At 41.9% G+C, this 23,164-nt stretch overlaps 1 protein-coding gene across 1 annotated transcript in view; it reads left to right on the top strand.

Moving 5' to 3' along the window:
- Nucleotides 1-8,027: 8,027 nt before the first annotated feature.
- The window catches only part of kcng2 (potassium voltage-gated channel, subfamily G, member 2), a 30,646-nt gene continuing 15,509 nt past the window's right edge, over nt 8,028-23,164 (top strand). The window contains exons 1-3 of the mRNA XM_031788703.1: nt 8,028-8,587; nt 13,986-14,306; nt 14,462-15,053. Of these exons, the coding sequence (XP_031644563.1) occupies nt 14,113-14,306; nt 14,462-15,053 (786 nt within the window). The 5' untranslated portion in view covers nt 8,028-8,587; nt 13,986-14,112. The remainder of the gene's footprint in view (nt 8,588-13,985; nt 14,307-14,461; nt 15,054-23,164) is intronic.

Below are 23,164 nucleotides of genomic sequence, written 5' to 3'. Positions count from 1 at the left end.
TGATAACATTTAGCTACTATATGAAATTATAACATTTAGCTAATATAGGACGTGATAATATTTAGCTACTATATGAAATTATAACATTTAGCTAATATAGGACGTGATAACATTTAGCTACTATGTGAAATTATAACATTTAGCTACTATAGGAAATTATAACATTTAACTGCTATAGGACATGATAACATTTAGCTACTATAGGACATGATAACATTTAGCTACTATAGGAAATTATAGCATTTAGCTACTATAGGAAATTATAACATTTAGCTGCTATAGGACATGATAACATTGAACTACTATAGGAAATGATAACATTTAGCTACTATAGGAAATTATAACATTTAACTGCTATAGGACATGATCACATTTAGCTACTATATGAAATTATAACATTTATCTACTATAGGAAATTATAACATTTAACTGCTATAGGACATGATAACATTTAGCTACTATAGGACATAACATTTAGCTACTATAGGACATGATAACATTTAGCTACTATATGAAATTATAACATTTAGCTACTATAGGACATGATAATATTTAGCTACTATAGGACATGATAACATTTAGCTACTATAGGACATGATAACATTTAGCTACTATAGGACATGATAACATTTAGCTACTATAGGACATGATAACATTTAGCTACTATAGGACATGATAACATTTAGCTACTATAGGACATGATAACATTTAACTACTATAGGACATGATAACATTTAGCTACTATAGGACATGATAACATTTAGCTACTATAGGACATGATAACATTTAGCTACTATAGGAAATTATAACAATTACTGCATAAGTGGAAGTTAGGGGGAAGATATAATTTTGCAGAACTGTGTTAAAAAAGTATTTGGTTTTCTTTCAAATTCTTTAGCTGGGCTTGTTTTAGCTTTCCTGGTGAAATGGAACCAACGTGATAGTGATACCCAAAGTGAAAACCACTCCAGACAGGCTCAATCGCAGAGCAGCTCCTTGGGTAGTGTTGCGCCTGGAGATATTTTGAGAAACTGCGAGGCTTTAATGTTTGGACATACAGATCATCATGACTTAAGATGTTCCTTTTCATGTGCTGCAGCCTCTTAATTAATGTTGGCTTCCCCAACTTCTTGGAAACTCACAAAGTGTATGTTTTTCATTCTTGAGCCTCACTGAAAAACTAGCAGTTCGCAGTGCTGACGTCTAGGACGCTGCTGTTGTGACACTTTGACACTTCATAACAACAACACGCCATACAGTACAGAACCTTATGGCGGATGGGCTGCTGACAGGAAGTCATGCGGAAGAGAAAGAAAGACAGACTTCTCTAACATCTGCAGCCTGCTCTGTTTGTTTATAAGACGTGTCGTAATAATCATGGCGGAAGGTGTAGTATACAGTTCATCTATGGACAGACGCCTCAGCCATGCAGCACATTTAAAACCAGTTGCATTTTTATTTAACTAGGCAAGTCAGTTAAGAACAAATTCTTATTTACAATGACAGCCTACCGGGGAACAGTGGGTTAACTGCCTTGTTCAGAACAACAGATTTTTACCTTGTCAGCTCAGGGATTCAATCCAGCAACCTTTCGGTCACTGGCTCAACAGTCTAACCGCTAGGCTACCTATCGCCCCCACATGCAATTCTCTATTTTATGGATGTTTTCCCCATTGATGTTCAATGATTTGCAATTGAATGTGGGGCACATTAACCATTATGATTGTTAAGGACATGGGAGGAAGAGGAGAAGGAGGAGGGGGAAGTCGCCCACAGCAGCAGCCTACCAAACAGGCTGGGACCTTTCCTGTGACTTTGTCTTTTTGTAGAAGGTGTCAAAAGTGTCAAAACTGCCTCTCGTCAAAACTCCCTCTAAGCAGCAGTCATGAGTAAATAGTGGATTTATTTCATTGTAAATACTTGACTGTAAATAAAGTTGGGTGAGTGAATTACTATCTTTCCTTTTTTAGCTGGAAGTGAGTTGTGATTCCGCTCAGCAATATCATTGATTTGCCAGCCACAGAAATATCTTGATGCGATGTCAAAGTCCATCAAAGGATCTACTATAATGATAGCCAGACAGCACAGTGCATTTGGAAAGTATTCAGACCCCTTGACTTTTTTCCACATTTTGTAACGTTACAGTCTTATTCTATTATTAAAAAAACAAAATTAAAGTGTCTCATCAATCTACACACAATACATCATAAAGACAAAGCAAAAACAGGTTTTTAGGAATTGTTGCAAATATATACAAAAAAAAGAAAATATAACATTTACATAAGTATTCAGACCCTTTACTCAGAACTTTGTTGAAGCGCCTTTGGCAGCGATTACAGCCTCGAGTCTTCTTGGGTATATCGGTCACATGTTATCAGTCACATACACATGTTATTGCAGGTGTGACGAAATGCTTGTTGTAAAGGGTGCGTGTTGGTGGCAGGGAAGTCAGTATAAACAGAGTTGTTTAATAAGTGCTGACAAAACTCCAAAAACCAAAATATACAAAATAACAAAAGTGGGTACAAAACCCGTCGCACACCAAAACATAACTTGCACATCACATACAATCAAACATTCTCCGACAAGGACATGAGGGGAAACAGAGGGTTAAATACACAACATGGAATTGATGGGATTGGAACCAGGTGTGAAGGAAGACAAGACAAAACCAATGGAAAATAAAAAATGGATCAGTGATGGCTAGAAGGTCGGTGACGTCGACCGCCGAACACCGCCCGAACAAGGAGTGGGACAGACTTTGGCGAAAGTCGTGACACTTGTGTCCTAGCTCCAACAGTGCAGTAGTATCCAACAATTCACAACAATACACACAAATCTAATAGTAAAAGTATGGAATTAAGAAATATATAAATATTAGATCGAGCAATGTCGGAGTGGCATTGACTACAATACAATAGAATAGAATACATGTGAGATGAGTAATGCAGTATATAAACATTATTATAGTGACTAGTGTTCCATTATTAAAGTGGCCATTAATTCCAAGTCTATGCATATAGGGCAGCAGCCTCTAAGGTGCAGGGTTGCATAACCGGGTGGAAGCCGGCTAGTGATGGCTATTTAACAGTCTGATGGCCTTGAGATAGAAGCTGTTTTTCAGTCTCTTGGTCCTTCCCATATAGGCCTACCTTCTCTCTCCTCTTTTCAGTCATTGTCTTACTTCAGATGGCATCACTCCTACGTGACAGTCGTCCCTCAGTGTAGACAATGCTCTTCAGTATGACACAACACGTCTCCCTGTCAGACAGGACCAATCAGGAGATAAAGTGTTCTAACATCACACAGATACTGCCTTATTGATGCTGCCTTATTGAATTTCTCTTGCACCTTCATGTTTACTTTATAAACTACACACACACTTCTCTCTGAGATGTGCTACAAAACTACACACACGCACACCTCCCTGAGACATGCCGTACTCCCCTTCTCATCTCTCCCTTTCTCTCATCTTCTCTTCTCTTGCTCTCCAACCCATAATACTGAGCCTCACACAGTAAAACAAACACACACTCCGTAGCGTCTCACTAGTCATTTCTACTATACATTTGCTCTTCTATTCTCAGGTTTGACCATATGGAATCTATACATGGTGCCATGTTAGTGAAAGTGTTTTTGAACAACTTCACCTACTAATAGAATTTAATCGGATCAAGTCAAATTTCATGGAATTGGATGAAGTTCATTTTTGCGACGGTCATGGATTTATATGCAAAGCTGGTCTCTGTTAGTGGTTGGTCCCTGTTGGGTCTTTATCAATATAACCAGAGAGGAAGAGGAGAAGTGAGATATTTAGTAGCCTGGTTGCCAGTCTCTGTTTAGCTAACATTCCACTGCTTGTACTCCGTGTCATGTGACAGAGTACAAGGAGTGACAACCCTGCTTCATCTATAGACCTACAGTATGTCTTTGGATTAGATCCTAGTTGAGCTACAACCTCACAGCAGGCAATGGAAGGAAAGACATACTTTCATGTATACATCTCTCTCTTCTCTTTTCTCTTCTCTGCTGTGGAGAGGAGAAGGTTAATATGACTAATACAGCTGACTCAGAGCCTGTCAATCACATGACTTGTTCTTTCAGCACCCTTACATTTTTCTCTGATGGACAGAGACCTTGAGTAAAGAGCAGGGATGAAAATTTCTCGCCTCTGCTCCGCTCCACTCAGCGCTCTCTCCTCCAAGGCCTGTCTATGAATGATCCCTGCTGAATCCACTCCCAGCTCCAAGTCATCACAGAGGCAACATTTCAAAGGAGAACGATTGAAAAGGAGAAATGTTTTATGATTCCGACTTCCATTATCCAAATGGGCACTTTATACAAATGGATGTGACTATTATGGGTAATTATCTTGTAATGATTAAGTTGAATGCTGCATTTAAGTGATAGTTTCTCTCCATGCTTCTCCAGAGGAAATATTATTATTTTAATGAAGGGAGAAGGCAATAAGCTTGAAAGCTTAGCCAGAATAAAAGGCTGATTTGGGAATAAATGGTATTTAGAGTAGAGATTTGTACTTTTTATGTTTGTGTGGGTGTTGGTTTATATGTATGAATAATTCTTATTATTATGTGTGACCATGAAATGCATTTGTGAAAGATAGACTATGTGTGTGTGTGTGTGTGTGTGTGTGTGTGTGTGTGTGTGTGTGTGTGTGTGTGTGTGTGTGTGTGTGTGTGTGTGTGTGTGTGTGTGTGTGTGTGTGTGTGTGTGTGTGTGTGTACGTAGACAATAAACTGTTTTGATTAATATGGCGTCTGGTCCACTGTGAAATCAAATCAAATTTTATTTGTCACATCCACATGTTTAGCAGATGTTATTGCTGATGTAGCGAAATGCTTGTAAAAGCTTAGGAGCAGAGCTGCCCCGTGTCAGCACTACTCTGGAGATAATTGTGATTGTGGCCATTTTAATATGGGTCAAGAGCACCATAATTACACTGATATGTGCTCATAGTGTTTATGTCTCTCTCTTTACTTCCACAGAACAGAACTGAAGAAGTATGTGCCCTACTAATGAGGGAACGTACACTGAGTATACCAAACATTAGGAACACCCCCCCTCAGAACAGTCTCAATTCGTCAGGGCATGGACTCTACAAGGTGTCGAAAGCATTCCACAGGGATGCTGGCCCATGTTGGCTCCAATGCTTCCCACAAATTGGCTGGATGTCCTTTGAGTGGTGGACCATTCTTGATACACACGGGAAACTGTTGAGCATTGCAGTTCTTGACCGGTGTGCCTGACACCTACTACCATACCCTGTTCAAAGGCACTTAAATATTTTGTCTTACCCATTCACCCTCTGGATGGCACACATACACAATCCATATCTCAAGGCTTCAAAATCCTTCTTTGACCTGTCTCCTCCCTTTCATCTACACTGATTGAAGTGGATTTAACAGGTGTCATCAATAAGGGGTCATAGCTTTCGCCTGGATTCACCTTGTCAGTCTGTCATTGAAAGAGCAGGTGTTCATAATGTTTTGTCTACTTAGTAGGAATGGTTTCTCCAAACGTAATATCTTGTGGACGGACTTCGTAAACGTCTGATGAAATTACGCAAGATTTTAGTTCTGGGTTAACCGAGATTAGTCCAAACAGCAAGTGAGTGTGGTGGTTCAGTGGACAAAGCTTTTATGCTGCTCAACCTTTCCCGTGACCTGAATACTGACATTATCTACCCAATTTAATGATTTGGCTTTAGTATTTTCCTTTATTATTCCTAATCTGGTGATGATTCCAGTGTGGTTAGAAAGCATGCCATTGTAGGAGAAGGTAGTCCCATTCTAAAGGTTTAAACCACCCTCCTCCTGTGTATCACTGATCCCTAATGGCTGGGAGCATCCTAGTCTTCTTACTCAATACCTGATACAGACAGCGGCATCACTATGAATCATTAGCTCAGAGCAAACAGAGCTGCATTTTTAACCTCAGTGGAAACACACTGGTTTAAATGGCACCCTATTCCCAATCGTGCACTTCTTTTGACCGGCCCTCTGGTAGTACACTGCATAGGGAATAGGGTGCCATTTGGGACTCACAACAGACTCACAGGTCCTGTTTGTCAGAGTTCCGACAGTCTTCCTCTCTTCTATACTTTATATCTATGGGTTTCCCTGTTCATCCTCCTCCATCACTCTATCCTAAACCTACGGCACAACCCGGAGAGTGTGTAAACATAATCATGGGTTTATAAACTCATTACTCACGACCCTGATGAAGTCAGTAGATTCTCCCTCCGAGGGGTTGGTTGTATAGGAGGACTGGAGACAGAGACAGTGGAATCAGTTGATGTTGGACATTCTGAACACGGTAATTCATCAATGTCACAAACCATAGCGGCCGTTTAATAGCGCTGTAATGTAATTCACGTTTACTCATCTTAGACAGTGTAATCTAGTTTCTGCTGATTTGTTGCTTTCTCGTACAGTGTGGTAGGAAGAGGTAAACCTGTAATGTGCACTCAGAAAACCTCCTGAGGACATAAAAGCATTTAGAAGTGATTGACAATCAATCAATAGACTATAGCTCTTTTTAACACAACTTCCACTCTTCCCACTTCATACAGTTCAAGGCTAATCTCATCCACCAGTCAGCTCTCTCTCAGCAATTCGAGCCAAGGTAAAACCGAACAAACTTTTATTTTAGGGAACAATCTCTGGAACTTTCTTTCTCTATCACCATGAAGTTAAACAGACATTTTAATGTCTGAGGGACATTATGAGAGAAGGAATGGAGATTAATGACCTTTAGCCTAGACAACAGGAGTCATTTGCTCCAGATCTTTTCTAAATACATATGATCTCTTGCTGGAGACTTCTGAGGGGTGTTTTCTTTGGGATGAGACTTTGAGATGTCCCTCACAATGTAGAAAGTCGAATTCACTTTTTCCACAACAAATTATTCCACTGGGGCTCACAACATCAGGTGAAGCTGAATCACATCATAACCTGAGGCATCCTTCACTCACAAAAGGCTTTTGTTTCATTGATATGGCATAGCGATGACAGCTAGTTGGCCCTTTTAATCATCACTGAATGGTAGGACAGACTCCTCCTCTAGAGGTGAGGGTCTAGGACCTGTCAGCTGCTGACTGGTGACTTTACAGTGAATGGTACCAATGCTCAGGCTCTCATAGTTAGACCTCATCATAACTAGGGTCCAGAGTTTTTACCTGGGTCACCTGGTTAGGAAAACTCCTGGCCCCAACTCTCTGTTTCTATATTTGTATTTACCGTAATATTACTTGAGAGGCGAACTCAATCCAGTCACCAACTGACTGTGGCAATTGTTCATTCCAGTCAATGATGTGCTGGTGAATAACAGTCTCAATGTAAACATTAGAATTGTAATAGGCCTAATGTAAGCCAGTGTCATCACCTGCCCTGTGTCGACCCTCATCTGTTACTAGGCTGTTCATCTAGAGAGGTCCATCCATCAGACCTTCATTAGTGATGTTATCATTACCACGTTTGCATTGTTTCTTCATTCAAACACATGAAGCAATTACAGCCTTGTGACGCAGATGGGTCCTATGGTACTGATATATGTTGTGACAGACACTAGCACTGAAATGAACAGACAAATGATGCATTGCTGTGCCTGGCTGCTACCTGCTTTGTAAATGAGACACCTATCATCACACCAGTCAATCAAGAAGGACCAACTGCCTAGTCTTCCTTCACTTCCCCTCATCTTTCACTTTCCATAAATTGTATGCACAATCACTCTGAAATCATTTATTTCATAGGCCTACACCACAGCCTATGGTAGGCCCTACACCATTATAGGAAAACGTGAGGAGCCTATAACCATGTAATAATACAGTAGCGTCATTGTAGTAGTCCTAGCTGTGTTTATCCCGTCGATCTTTTTCCAAACTCAAATTATGTATAACCTATATTTTTTTATTTCTGCGCATACATTCATTTGTGCGCATTTAAACATGTGTATGCCTCATGATTTTTTTCTTCTGCAATCACAGTGTGAGCTTCTTGAAATGGCTGTTGGAAGCAGGATTCAATTCGGGGAAGAAGCAGAGCATGGCACAAGCCGCGCAGCGCGATTTTGCGCGTGAGCGGAGTAGTCTCTGTCGGCATCCTAGACAGTCAGAGCAGAGCCCTCAAATTGGAGTTATCACAAAGCGGCAACACCCAATCATTCACGCTGGGCTCTTCTCAAATCCGCGGTGTCTTTTTCCAACTGTTCTCTCGTGATTTTGTTGAATTTGGACGGATTCTTTTGCAATTATTGTAGTTCATTCGACTTAAAACAATCAAAGTAGTTTTCAGTCTTTTTTATTCTCCCCTTGATCTTGCTAATGCGGGTGTGCAGCAAGTTTACCGAACCTTCAAACTTGCTCCATATGATTCGGAAGTAAAGCACGTGACGTTACCTGGGATTGAGTGCACCTGGTATAAAGTCAATTACCATGTTAGGATCATTTATACGGAGGACGGAGTCGACTGGAGCATGTATTTCATGTTGACCAATATGCGCTTTCATAATTGATATCGAAATGTGGGGAAGTTCTCTGCGGATGGACACAAACCGAACACAGCGGGTAGGTGTGGTAATCATGAATGGTATTTCAATGTTTGTACAGACACTTTGAACAATATTTATTCAGCATCTATTACATTGTAGCCATACCATTTTTCTAAATGTTGGAGTGCGCGGCGCACTTAGGTTAGACGGCTATGGTCACAAATGTGTCTATGATCTAATGTCTATCCATATTAACTGGCTAGGCGAATGTTGATTCACGATGTATGCAGTGTGGAAGAAATTGGGATGCATTTGAAACCTTTCCTTACTATGAACGACTTGTCCAACGGTGTGTCTCTCTCATATCCCAAAGCACCGTAGGCTATGGCAGCGGGTTCTTTTTTGCAAGATGTGCAAAATCTGACAGAGCCAGGTTTAAAGTTGTCTCCGAGATAAGATTAATCTATAGGTGATTTATTTAAAATATAGGCCTTTGAATATTGGATTTTTGGCCGTCTTGGCTCAGTGCAAGCGTTCTGATTGACAATAATCAATAATTGTATAACCCCAAAACAAATGGGGCTATAATTGTATTAATAAACAAAATATTTCTATAGTCTACTGAATTCCACCCTCTCAGCTAAGCCTTTTTAGAACCTATCATGAACTGTGATTGAGTTTCATACAAGTCAATGGGTTGTACACCCTTTTAAAACAGCTCCTACCCTGTCAAATGGCTCTCATTGTACTGCCTGTATGGGATCTATATATAGGTCTATGCATTCCTCCCACATTTCATTCACTTGTTGATGTGTGGACTGGACAGGGGGTTGGGGAGGTTAATGATGTTACACATGACAGTACTCTCCCATTTTTTTCCTATATGTCCTGGAACCACACACAGACAGTCCATGTAATATCTGAGTACATGCAGAGATAAATAATTACCTTCAAGACTAATTCTAAAGGCGATAGAAACATTATTGCCCTCAAGGGGGAAATGTGTCTTGGACATTGTAGCTGCACTATTTCCAAACTACATGAAGGACGTGATACAGCCACTATAGACCACACACATTGCATAAATCACGTTCTAACAGTAGGAAAGCAGCCACTCCTTTGTGTGGTTGTGTAACGATGTATGGAAGAATAGAGTGTTATTGTGGATGGACTTCTCATACCGATGCTTGTACAGAAACAAGTGCTCTACTGTACATTTCAGTAGGCATCAAACAACCTCTAAGTCTCTACCTTGAGACTATGTATCTGATACTGTACTTTGCATTCTCTCTAAAGCCCTTTTGCAAATGAACAAAGTACAGCACTTTTAATCAAATCAAATAAAGATTTCATGCCTTTCTGTTTGAATAGACCATCAAGCTCTTTTTACAGGAGCTGTTTTGTCTTCCTCGTGGGGTATGAATCCCTCCCAAAATGGCTATTTTCTGTTACAATGTCCTATTTTGATGTTGTCATCCTCCTCTCCACCTTGAAAGTACATCTCCCATCTACGACTGTAAGGATGAACTCTCCTATGCTTTTTACAGCCACGTACTCCAGCTCCACATGCAGCTTGACGCATGGGATATAGCAGATGCGGGACCTTGGCAAGGGTCAGGACTGTTGGTCAGGACTGTTCCGAGTATTGGTCCACTAGATGGCTCAAATCTGATGCAAATGTTTTTAGAATCCCTCTAGATTAGGGCTACCTTCATCTGCCTTTTCGTTGTTACTTTTCCCTGGTGTATTTTATAATTGCTTTCATTAAAGGGCTGAATAAATAGGTCACAATTACCTAGCTGTTGAAAATAAGAATTTGTTTTTAACTGACGTGCCTAGTTAAATAAAGGCCGGATGATTTTCATGACCCCTTCTTTGGGCTTTCAGAATGTTTATGGTAATGACGTGTATTTATGAAAGTCGTCAGCGCAGCAGCCATGCTCTGTTCTCAGCCGATAAAAGTTTACTCGTTCAAATATGGATATTATCTTCTTCCCCAAACCATCCGTGCACTGTTAGACATCGCAGATTAAGCTGGAAGCCCACGTCACTCCAGTATGGCAGGATATGTAGAGTAGACATAATGCTATGATACAATATCGTACTACAGAGACTACACAGGACCTATTTTGTTGTTGAAGGATAGTGTAGACCCTCCAGCGGTCACCACTGGTGAGCACAACTGGAGAGAGGCTACCTATAGTTTAAAGTCATCTCTCTCAGCAGTCCTGTATGTAGGACCAAGCATTGTACTATCCTTCGTTTTCCAGCAAGACGGCACAAACGGATCTGGGACCAGGCTACTGTCTCAGCATTCATTATGTTGACGACTAGTCAAAGGCCCTATATGTATGATTACGTTATTGCCATCATACAGATGTAGGATCTTCATTTGACCAGTATTGTCGTAGCAAAATAATCCTGCATCAACGGCATTTGAACGTTTAGTCCATAATGTTGTTTGATCAGTGGTTAGGCTATTAGCTGGTCAAAAGTAGGCTACATGAAAAGTGCAATACTGTTAATATAATCGTGTGGGTTTTCAGTGAATTTATGTAAATCACAAAGCTCATCTGCATTTCCTGTGGAGCTGGAAAATTCTCAGCACAAAAAGTGATCAAATATAAGATCCTACACCTGTGATTGTAAATGATGGCACTGTATGGTCTGTGGGTGTTATGTCACAGTTCATAACCTCCTCCTCTCAGGGGTGGTTTTCTGTGCATTTATGGACCTGAGCCCCCAGAGACAGATGTCATGCTAACCAATGACATCTGATGTGTAGGATGTTTGCAGAAAAAAAATACATTGACACCTTTTCTGTTTTGTCGATGACATTCAATTCAGCATTGAAAAAAGGTGTAAATGAGTGTTTGTTCCACTTGAGTGAGTCAGACCACAAGTCAGAGACCACTATGACACCAAATGTGCTTGATGGGTTGTTTTCTTCTAACACTTCTAATTCTTCTAAAGGGAAATTTCCAAATTGTTCAACTTCATATTCATAATCTCCAGCACCACCCAATCATGAACATATGTGAAAATGGTGCATTTCTATGTTTTGTAGTAAAAAAGATGAAGATAAGCATTTCCAAAGACATCATCAACCAATTAGTAGGCAATGCCTACTCACAATTGGTCAAAATCACACAATGCACACAGATTGTCATTGGAAACACCAATCTTTTTAATAAAGTGTTGGTTTTATGATCTGAAATTAGAGATCCCAGAAATGTTTCATATGTGCAAAAAGCTTATTTCTCTCAAATTTTGTGCACACATTGTCAAGATAAAGGAGAAATGCTCAATAACAATCTATCCACCTGACAGGTGTGGAATATCAAGAAGCTGATTAAACAGCATGATCATTACACAGGTGCATCTTGTACTGGGGACAATAAAAGGCCACTCTAAAATGTGCAGTTTCGTCACAACTTGAGACACTTATGGCATTGTGTTTTGAGGTAGCATGTCCACCAGAGCTGTTGCCAGGGAATTTAATGTTCATTTCTCTACCATAAGCCACTTCAAACTTCATTTTAGATAATTTGGCACTATGTCCAACAACCCTCACAGCCGCAGACCATGTGTAACCACTTCTGCCCAGGACCTCCACATCCTGCTTCTTCACCTGCGGGATCGTCTGAGATCAGCCACCCGGACAGCTGACGAAACTGAAAAGTATTTCTGTCTGTAATAAAGCCTTTTTGTGGCAAAACTCATTCTGATTGGCTGGGCCTGGCTCCGCCCCTGCCCAGTCATGTGAAATGCATAGATTAGGGCCTAATTTATTTATTTCAATTGACTGATTTCCTTATGAACTGTAACTAAAATCGTTAAATGTTGCGTTTATATTTTTGTTTGGTATAGTATCGGATTACATTTAGAAAGTAACCTACCCAACCCTGGACATGCGCACCATAGGAAAAACACACTAATTTATCTGCACTTGACCATGGATCCATCCCCATTTTTGTGCCCCCTTTTGTACATTGTAAAATGAACCAAAGAGAATGTGGTAAACCAAGTGGTAAATACATTAGAACACAAGGCTTCAGCAGAAGATGTGACATATTATCTGGAGCTTATCTTCCCCTCGAGCCAGGCACTGGAGCGCACTGACACATTTTACTGTGTTTAATCAGCGGGCGATGGATACTCCTCAACCTGGCTTTTTTGGGGTTTCCTAAATCTGCAGTTGTCTTTCATGCATACGAGTAACAGGTAGGTAAAATCATTGTAGTCTGTTTGAGGTCTCCTCCCTAGCTCATTAGGCTGTCATCTCTATCATTAGGCTAGCATCTTTCAGCGCTCTACTTTAGTTGCAGTAGACCTGACTGAAACATTTTCACCCATCTGCAGAAATATAATGTAAAATACATCACAATAAATCAATACCTCATCAAAGCACTCTGGTCTCTGGAGACTTTGGAGTGGACTTGTATTATTGGACACGAGAGATTAGGGTTTGATGAAGGACACATACATTCTCAAAGATTTCGAAATGTTTTCCTCTTATCCACCAACAGTCAGTGTCCTATTTTTAATTTTATTTAACAAGGGAAGTCAGTTAAGAACAAATTCTTATTTACAATGACGGCCTACCCCAGCCAAACCCGGACGACGCTGGGGCACTTGTGTGCCGCCCTATGGGTCTCCCAATCACGGCCGGATGGGATACATACTGAATTCGAACCAGGGACTGTAGTGACGCCTCTTGCACTAAGATGCAGACCATTAGACCACTGTGCCACTCGGGGGTTTTGAGGTTCGGATCACTCTCGTGAATGACTACTCTTAATTGAAGCTGACAAGTTTTAGTGTAATGCTGAATCATGAAGAGGAGTATTGTGGCTGATAGTAGTTCACTGTGATCTCATTTGGCTTGGTATGAATCATTTAACCCTCACTACGCAGAGCTGCATTCTGTCAGTATTAAGACTGGAAGGTGCCATTAGAAAGTGCCACATCTTAGGGGTTTGTTTCTTTGGTTGAAGCTATGGTTATACTAACTAAAAAATATATATTGGAAGAAGAAGATTAAAACAAGACATTAATGCTGCAGAATGAATTGCCCTTTTTCTGTTGTAAACTAAGTCAATGGCCCATGAAAGATGAATCACAGGAAGTTTTACTCTGGTATATCCAACCTGTTACTTATTTTCTTTGTTGAAATTCCACAGTTAATTGGTCTGTATTTATTGTAATTTAGTGAACCTTGATAAACAATACTTTAAAGAGAAGCACCTCATTTAGGGCCTCAGCAATGTTAAATACCACAACTTAACCAATTCCTCTCTCTGCATCAGGGTTTCTGCTGATGTAAGACTTGTTGTGGTGTGATGAGAGAGTGAGTATGAAGAGTGATTTTAGAAACGGCTTAACCTTGATTCTGACCAAATTTGTCCCAATAAACCTGTGGAGTTCTTCTCGAAAAAAAGCAGAACTTTCTTTCCTCTGCTTTGTTTCCACAGAGACCAGCCCTGCTCCTGGATGGGTGAGGTCCCTGCCAACCCAGTCGGCCAGTGAAACACCCCCCCCCCCCCCCCCCCCCCCCCACCCCTTTCCTCCCAACCAGGGTCCCCCAGAGGAGCAGCAGGGATGTACCAGGAGGTGGCCTTCCTAGCGGGCAGCACAGAAAAAGAGTTCACGCCCTTCCACTTCCCCCTGGAGAACCAGCAGGAGGTGGTCACTAAGAAGGGTGTGTTCTTTAAACGGCAGCGACTGCTGCGGAGGCCCAATGAGGCGCAGGAGGAGAACGACCTGTCAGCCGTTATCAATGTAGGCGGGATCAGGTACCGTACCCACAGAATCAGGAGTTGTCGTGTTCAACTCGATAATCAATGCGATGCAGTGCCTTAGACCGCTGCGCTACTCGGGAGGCCTCTGGTGCAAGGTTTAAAAGGCATATAAACCGGGCACAGAAACATATGTTTTCCTCTCCCACCAGGTACCGTATCCCCTGGTCCGTTCTGGAGGAGTTCCCTCTGACGCGGCTGGGCCGGCTGAGGAGCTGCAGCTCATTGGACGAGATCATGGAGGTGTGTGACGACTACGACGACGGGCGCCAGGAGTTCTTCTTCGACCGCAGCCCATCTGCGTTCCGCACCATTGTGACGTTCCTGGCGGCAGGGCGGCTCCGACTGCTGAGGGAGATGTGTGCCCTGTCCTTCCAGGAGGAGCTTGTCTACTGGGGCCTGGAGGACACCAGGTTGGAGTGGTGCTGCCTCAGGAAGCTACGCATAAGACAGGAGGAGCTCAAGGAGCAGCTTAGGATGGAGGAAGAGGAAGCAGAGCTCACCACCACCCTGACCCCCCAGAGCTGTGAGGATGGGCTTGGGCCCCCCGGGGCGGGGGGGGAGGAGGAGGAGGAGGAGAGCCGCATGGCGGGGTGTATGCGCAGTCTCCATGACATGGTGGAGAACCCTCAATCTGGACTTCCTGGGAAGATCTTTGCCTTTCTGTCGGTGGTGTTTGTGGCCATCACCGCTGTAACACTCTGCATCAGTACCATGCCTGACCTCAGGGAGGAGGAGGAGAGGGTGAGTTCACTTCCTGTTTATTCTCTGCTTACAGGCTTTACTTCCGGGTCACACTCAGTTGGGTTATATATTGGGCCAGGAGTTTCACCTGACTGAGTTACAGACCTGGAAAAACTCTGGGTACATCCATATCTGCATTCTGCTGTTAGTCGGATGATGTTTGAGAGACAACCTCCGCATAGTGAGTCTTCCCTCTGATAGTAACTCATCATCACCGAGGTAGTGTGATGGCTCAGGGATGTTGTCATGGACGACTGCTACACTACACGCTACAACTTCAATTACATGAATACCAGATTATTGCCTTTGCCAGGTAACTGCTGCTGCACTCTGGTCTTGCTCTTATTCATGCATTAAAGGAATCTTATTTGTCCACATGGTCTTAGTAATTAACATTGCCTTCAGAAAGTATTCATACCTCTTCACTTATTCCAAATTTTGTTGTTACAGCCTGAATTCAAAATGGATGAAATAGAGATGGGGCTTTTCTCACCCATATACACACAATACCCCATAATGACAAAGTGAAGACATATATTTTTAGAACATTTAGCAAATGCATTGAAAATGAAATACAGAAATATAATTTACATAAGTATTCACACCCTTGAGTCAATACATGTTAGAATCACCTTTGGCAGCGATTACAGCTGTGGGGAAATGAGTTTGGGCAGGGTGGCACGTTCTCTGTGGAGATGAATCTTCGATGGAGGAGAGGTTGAGATGGCTGAAGCAGAAGTGTTTGAAGCTGAAAGTGAGTCAAGCACAGTTAGTAAAAAAGATGAGTAGATAACAGTGAAGCCCAAGAATTGAACAAAAAGGGCAAAAAATTGTTGTTGAAAATGAGTCGTTGCTTGTTGAAATGCGTTTTTGGATAAGGATAAGCCCTAAGCTAAGGACCCTAGGACTTAACACCTTCCTCTGCAACTGGATACTGGACTTCCTGACGGGCCAACCCCCAGGTGGTATGGGTAGGCAACAACACATCTGCCACGTTGATTCTCAACACGGGGGCCCCTCAGGGGTGCGTGCTTAGTCCACTTCTGTACTCCCTGTTCACCCACAACTGCGTGGACAAGCATGACTCCAACACCATCATTAAGTTTGCTGATGACACAACGGTGGTAGGCCTGATCACCGACAACGATGAGACAGCCTATAGAGAAGAGGTCAGAGACCTGGCAGTGACCTTGTTCCCTCAATGTAAACAAGACAAAGGAGATGATCATTGCCTACAGGAAAAGGAGGGCCGAACACACCCCCATTTACAATGACAGGGCTGTAGTGGAGCGAGTCGAGAGTTTCAAGTTCCTTGGTGTCCACATCACCAACAAACAATCATGGTCCAAACTAGAGGTCGACCGATTATGTTTTTTCAACGCCAATTCCGATTACTGGAGGACCAAAAAAAGCTACCACCGATTGATCGGACGATTTAAAATAATATTTTTTTTGTTTTATTTGTATTTGTAATAATGACAATTACAACAATACTGAATTAACACTTTTCTTTTAGCTTAATATAATACATAAATAAAATCCATTTAGCCTCGAATAAATAATGAAACATGTTCAATTTGGTTTAAATAATGCAAAAACAGTGTTGGAGAAGAAAGTAACATGAGAACATATGAAAGCTGGTGGTTGCTTTTAACATGAGTCTTCAATATTCCCAGGTAAGAATTTTTAGGTTGTAGGAATTATAGGACAATTTCTCTCTATCATTTGTATTTCATATACCTTTGACTATTGGATGTTCTTATAGGCACTTTATTGCCAGTGTAACAGTATAGCTTCCGTCCTTCTCCTCGTCCCTACCTGGGCTCGAACCAGGAACACATCGACAACAGCCACCCTCGAAGCATCGTTACCCATCGCTCCACAAAAGCCGCGGCCCTTGCAGAGCAAGGGAAACAACTACTCCAAGTCTCAGAGCGAGTGACGTTTGAAACGCTATTAGCGTGCACCCCGCTAACTAGCTAGCCATTTCACATTGGTTACACCAGCCTAATCTTTGGAGTTGATAGGCTTGAAGTCATAAACAGCTCAATCCGTGAAGCACAGCGAAGAGCTGCTGGTAAATGCACCAAAGAGCTGTTTGAATGAATGCTTATAAGCCTGCTGCTGCCTACCATCACTCAGTCAGACTGCTCTATCAAATATCAAATCATAGACTTAATTGTAACATAATAACACACAGAAATATGAGCCTTTGGTCATTGATATGGTCAAATCCGGAAACTATCATTTAGAAAACAAAACGTTTATTCTTTCAGTGAAATACGGAACCGTTCCGTATTTTATCTAACGGGTGGCATCCCTAAGTCTAAATATTGCTGTTACATTGTACAACCTTCAATGTTATGTCATAATTATGTACAATTCTGGCAAATTAATTACGGTCTTTGTTAGGTATAAATGGACTACACACAGTTCGCAATGAGCCAGGCGGCCCAAACTGCTGCATATACCCTGGCTGCTTGCACGGAACGCAAGAGAAGTGACACAATTTCCATAATTATAACAAATTCATGTTAGCAGAAAATATTAACTAAATATGCAGGTTTAAAAATATATGCTTGTGTATTGATTATAAAGAAAGGCATTGATGTTTATGGTTAGGTTTGGTGCAACGACAGTGCTAAATCATCACCCGTTTGGCGAAGTAGGCTGGGATTCGATGTGAAATTAACAGGCACCGCATCGATTTATATGCAACGCAGGACATGCTAGATAAACTAGTAATATCAACCATGTGTAGTTAACTAGTGATTATGTTAAGATTGTTTTTTATAAGATAAGTTTAATGCTAGCTAGCAACTTACCTTGGCCTCTTGCTGCCCTCATGTAACAGGTAGTTTGCCTGCCATGCAGGCTCCTCGTGAAGTACAATGTAAGGCAGGTGGTTAGAGCGTTGGAAGGTTGCAAAAACAAATCCCTAAGCTGACAAGGTAAAAATCTGTCGTTCTGCCCCTGAACAAGGCAGTTAACCCACCATTCCTAGGCCTTAATTGAAAATAAGAATGTGTTCTTAACTGACTTGCCTTAGTTAAATAAAGGTGGAAAAAAATATATATAAAAAAAAATACCAATTTCCGATTGTTATGAAAACTTGAAATCGGCCCTAATTAATCGGTCGACCTCTAGTCCAAACACACCAACAAAGTCATGAAGAGGGCACGACAACGCCTTTTCCCCATCAGGAGACTGAAAAGATTTGGCATGTGTCCTCAGATCCCACATACATCCCTGGGTTGCTCCTCTTTTCAGTTCGCTGCAGCTAGCGACTGGAACGAGCTGCAGAAAAAAACTGTCATCTCCATCTCTTCATTCAAAGACTCAATCATGGACACTCTTACTGACAGTTGTGGCTGCTTCGCGTGATGTATTGTTGTCTCTTCCTTCTTGCCCTTTGTGCTGTTATCTGTGCCCAGTAATGTTTGTACCATGTATTGTGCTGCTACCATGTTGTGTTTCTACCATGTTGTTGTTGTGTTGCTACCATGCTGTGTTGTCATGTGTTTTTGTCATGCTATGTTGTCTTGGGTCTCTTATGTAGTGTTGTGGTGTCTCGTCGTGATGTGTGTTTTTGTCCTATATATATATATATATATATATATATTGTTTTTTAAACCCATCCCCCGTCCCCGCAGGAGGCCTTTTGGTAGACCGTTATTCTTAATAAGAATTTGTTCTTAACTGACTTGCCAAGTTAAATAAAAATATCCTCAAAGTTCTACAGCTGCACCATCGAGAGCATCCTGACCAGTTGCATCACCGCCTGGTATGGCAACTGCTCAGCATCCGACCATAAGGCGGTACAGAGGGTAGTGCATACAGCCCAGTACATCACTGGGGCCAAGCTTCCTGCCATCCAGGACCTATATACTAGGCGGTGTCAGAGGAAGGCCCAAAAGATTGTCAAAGACTCTACTCACCCAAGTCATAGACTGTTCTCTCTGCTACCACACGGCAAGTGGTACCGGAGCGCCAAATGTAGGTCCAAGAGGCTTCTTAACAGCTTCTACCACCAAGCCATAAAACTGCTGAACAATAAATCAAATGGCCAACCAGACTGTGCCCCTTTGTTTTTACACTTTTGCTACTCACTGTTTATTATCTATGCATAGTCACTTTACCCCTACCTACATGTACAAATGACCTTGACTAACCTGTACCCCCGCACATTGACTTGGTACTTGGTACCAGTACCCCCTGTATATAATGTAGCCTCTATTATTATTATTATTATTATTGTTGTTGTTGTTATTATTATTCTTACTTTGAAAAAAAGTTATGTTTTCCTTAAATATTTTCTTAACCAACAATGCAGTTAAGAAAATTTAGTTAAGGATTGTATTTGGTGCAAGTGACAAATAACATTTGATTTGAGAAACCCTTTTGAAGTCACGAGGATGGTGAAGAAGGTGCTGGATTCTTTTTCAGGAGTGGCTTCGGGACAATTCTCTGAATGTCCTTGAGTGGCCCAGCCAGAGCCCGGACTTGAACCCAATTGAACATCTCTGGAGAGACCTGAAAATATCTGTGCAGCGACACTCCCCATCCAACCTGACAGAGCTTGAAACTCCTCAAATACAGGTGTGCCAAGCTTGTAGCATCATACTCAAGAAGACTCGAGGCTGTAATTGCTGCCAAAGGTGCTTCAACAAAGTACTGAGTAAAGGGTCTGAATACTTATGTAAATGTGATATTTCCATTTATTTTTTATTTTTTTAATACGTTGTCATCAAGGCAAAGGGTGGTTACTTTGAATAATCTCAAATATAAAATATATTTAGATTTGATTAACACTTTTTGGTTACTACATGATTGCATATGTGTTATTTCATAGTTTTGATGTCTTCACTATTATTCTGCAATGTGTATATCTATCTTTTTTTTTTACCTTGCATTATTTAATTTTGGGGATCTTTATTGTCCACCTGCACAGTAGATGGCAGAATTCACATAATTATTGCGAATAGGTGCCATTCTTTGCGAGGGTTTGGAAAACCTGGTCTTGTGTTTCTGTTCGAAATTCATAGATAATTGTATGTGTCATTCAAAAATCATGTTAAACACTATTATTGAATTCCATGCAATTTGTGACTTGTTAAGCACATTTTTACTCCAGTACTTAGGTTTTCCATAACAAAGGGGTTGAATACTTATTGACTCGAGACATTTCATCTTATCATTTTTAATTAACTTGTAAAACTTTCTAAAAACATAATTCCACTTTGAAATGATGGGGTATTATGTGTAGGCCAGTGACGAGAGTCCAAGGGATGTGAATACTTTCTGAAGGCACATTGAGCCAGATATTGTCCTCTTGGGGGTCTCATAGCGGTTAGAAATTGGGCATTGGCCACTTACTGCATTAATTCCCCTGACGGCCTGAGGGATAAGTAACTATATGAAGTAATTATATCATAATCTTTTCTGGGTGTTTCAGAACTAGTAGTTGTGCCTCTGAGACCTCAGGGTTCCTGCTGGAGTGTCTTTGTGGTGGAATAAACTGACAACCTCCCTATTGACATCAAAAAAGCTTTAAAATGATTAAAGAGAACCTCTGCAGGCTTCTCCCACTATCAAAGAGACCTCCATGTCGGGGTGAAAGAACGATGGAGAGGGGGGTGAGGGGACTGAGGAAGTGCTGTATCTTCAAAGGGGAAATCAATCTGAGTGCAAGGAGGGTTAGCGAGCTACAGTACCTATGAGGTTATCGCGCTACAGTAATTACCAGGAGGGTTAGCGAGCTACAGTAATTACCAGGATGGTTAGAGAGCTACAGTAACTATGAGGGTTATCACGCTACAGTAATTACCAGGATGGTTAGAGAGCTACAGTAACTATGAGGGTTATCGCGCTACAGTAATTACCAGGAGGGTTAGAGAGCTACAGTAACTATGAGGGTTATCGCACTACAGTAATTACCAGGAGGGTTAGCGAGCTACAGTAATTACCAGGAGGGTTAGAGAGCTACAGTAATTGCCAGGAGGGTTAGAGAGCTAACTACAAGGAGGGTTAGCTAGTTACAGTAACGATGAGGGTTATCGCACTACAGTAATTACCAGGAGGGTTAGCGAGCTACAGTAACTATGAGGGTTATCGTGCTACAGTAATTGCCAGGAGGGTTAGAGAGCTAACTACAAGGAGGGTTCGCTAGTTACAGTAACTATGAGGGTTATCGCGCTACAGTAATTACCAGGAGGGTTAGAGAGCTACAGTAACTATGAGGGTTATCGCACTACAGTAATTACCAGGAGGGTTAGAGAGCTACATTAACTATGAGGGTTATCATGCTACAGTAATTGCCAGGAGGGTTAGAGAGCTAACTACAAGGAGGGTCAGCTAGTTACAGTAACAATGAGGGTTATCGAGCTACAGTAATTACCAGGAGGGTTAGAGAGATAACTACAAGGAGGGTTAGCTAGTTACAGTAACTATGAGGGTTATCGCGCTACAGTAATTACCAGGAGGGTTAGAGAGCTAACTACAAGGAGGGTTAGCTAGTTACAGTAACTGAGGGTTATCGCGCTACAGTAATTGCCAGGTGGGTTAGAGAGCTAACTACAAGGAGGGTTAGCTAGTTACAGTAACTATGAGGGTTATCGCGCTACAGTAATTACCAGGAGGGTTAGAGCTAACTACAAGAAGGGTTAGCTAGTTACAGTAACTACAAGGAGGGATTGCAAGCTACAGTAGCTACAAGGAGGATTAGTGAGCTAGCGACATGGAGGGTTAGCTAGTTACAGTAGCTACAAGGAATGTTACCCTTACAAAAAAAAACTACAAGGAGGGTTAGCTAGTTCAAATCCAATTTTATCCGATGTTATTGCGGGTGTAGCGAAATGCTTGTGCTTCTAGCAGACAGTGCAGCAATATCTAACAAGTAATATCTAACCAATTACACAACATATACCCAATACACACAAATCTAAGTAGGAATGAATTAAGACTACATACATATATGGATGAGCCATGTCAGAGCAGAACGGACTAAGATACAGTAGAATAGTGTAGAATACAGTATATACATAAGAGATGAGTAATACAAGATATGTAAACATTATTAAAGTGACTAGTGTTCCATTCCTTAAAGTGGCCAGTGATTCCTAGTCTATGCCTATAGCCAGCAGCCTCTCTGTGTTAGTGATGACTGTTTAACAGTCTGGCCTTGAGATAGAAGCTGTTTTTCAGTCTCTCGGTCCCAGCTTTGATGCACCTGTACTGACCTCACCTTCTGGATGATAGCGGGGTGAACAGGGAGTGGCTTGGGTGGTTGATGTTCTTGAGGATCTTTTTGACCTTCCTGTGACATCGGGTGCTGTAGGTGTCCTGGAGGGTGGGTAGTTTGCTCCCGGTAATGCGTTGGGCAGACCGCACCACCATCTGGAGAGCCATGAGTTTGCGGGCGTTGCAGTTGCCGTTTTAGTTGACAAGCCAAATTTCTTTAGCCTCCTGAGGTTGATGAGGCTCTGTTGCGCCTTCTTCACCACACTGTCTGTGTGGGTGGTCCATTTCAGTTTGTCAGTGATGTGTATGCCAAGGAACTTGAAGCTTTCCACCTTCTCCACTGCAGTCCCGTCGACGTAGATAGGGGGGGTGCACCCTCTGATGTTTCCTGAAGTCCACAATCATCTACTTTGTTTTGTTGATGTTGAGTGAGAGGTTGTTTTCCAGGCACCACACTCCCAGAGCCCTCACCTCCTCCCTGTAGGCTCTCATCATTGTTGGTAATCAAGCCTACTACTGTTGTATCATTTGCAAACTTGATTGCGTTGGAGGCGTGCTTGGCCACGCTGTCGTGGTTGAACGGGGAGTACAGGAGGGGGCTGAGCACGTACCCTTGTAGGGCCCCAGTGTTGAGGATCAGTGGAGTGACGGTGATGTTCCCCACCACCTGGGGGCGGCCTGTCAGGAAGTCCAGGACCCAGTTGCACAGGGTGGGATTCAGACCCAGGGCCTTGAGCTTAATGATGAGCTTGGAGGGTACGGTACTATGGTGTTGAATGCTGTGCTATAGTCGATAAACAGTATTCTTACATAGGTATTCCTCTTGTCCAGATGGGATAGGGCAGAGTGATGGCGATTGCATCATCTGTGGA

Source organism: Oncorhynchus kisutch, linkage group LG14, assembly GCF_002021735.2.
Source record: "Oncorhynchus kisutch isolate 150728-3 linkage group LG14, Okis_V2, whole genome shotgun sequence".
In the NCBI taxonomy this organism is placed as follows: Eukaryota; Metazoa; Chordata; class Actinopteri; order Salmoniformes; family Salmonidae; genus Oncorhynchus; species Oncorhynchus kisutch.
Note: the sequence above shows the minus strand (reverse complement) of the source record. Positions and strands in the feature narration are given on the sequence as shown.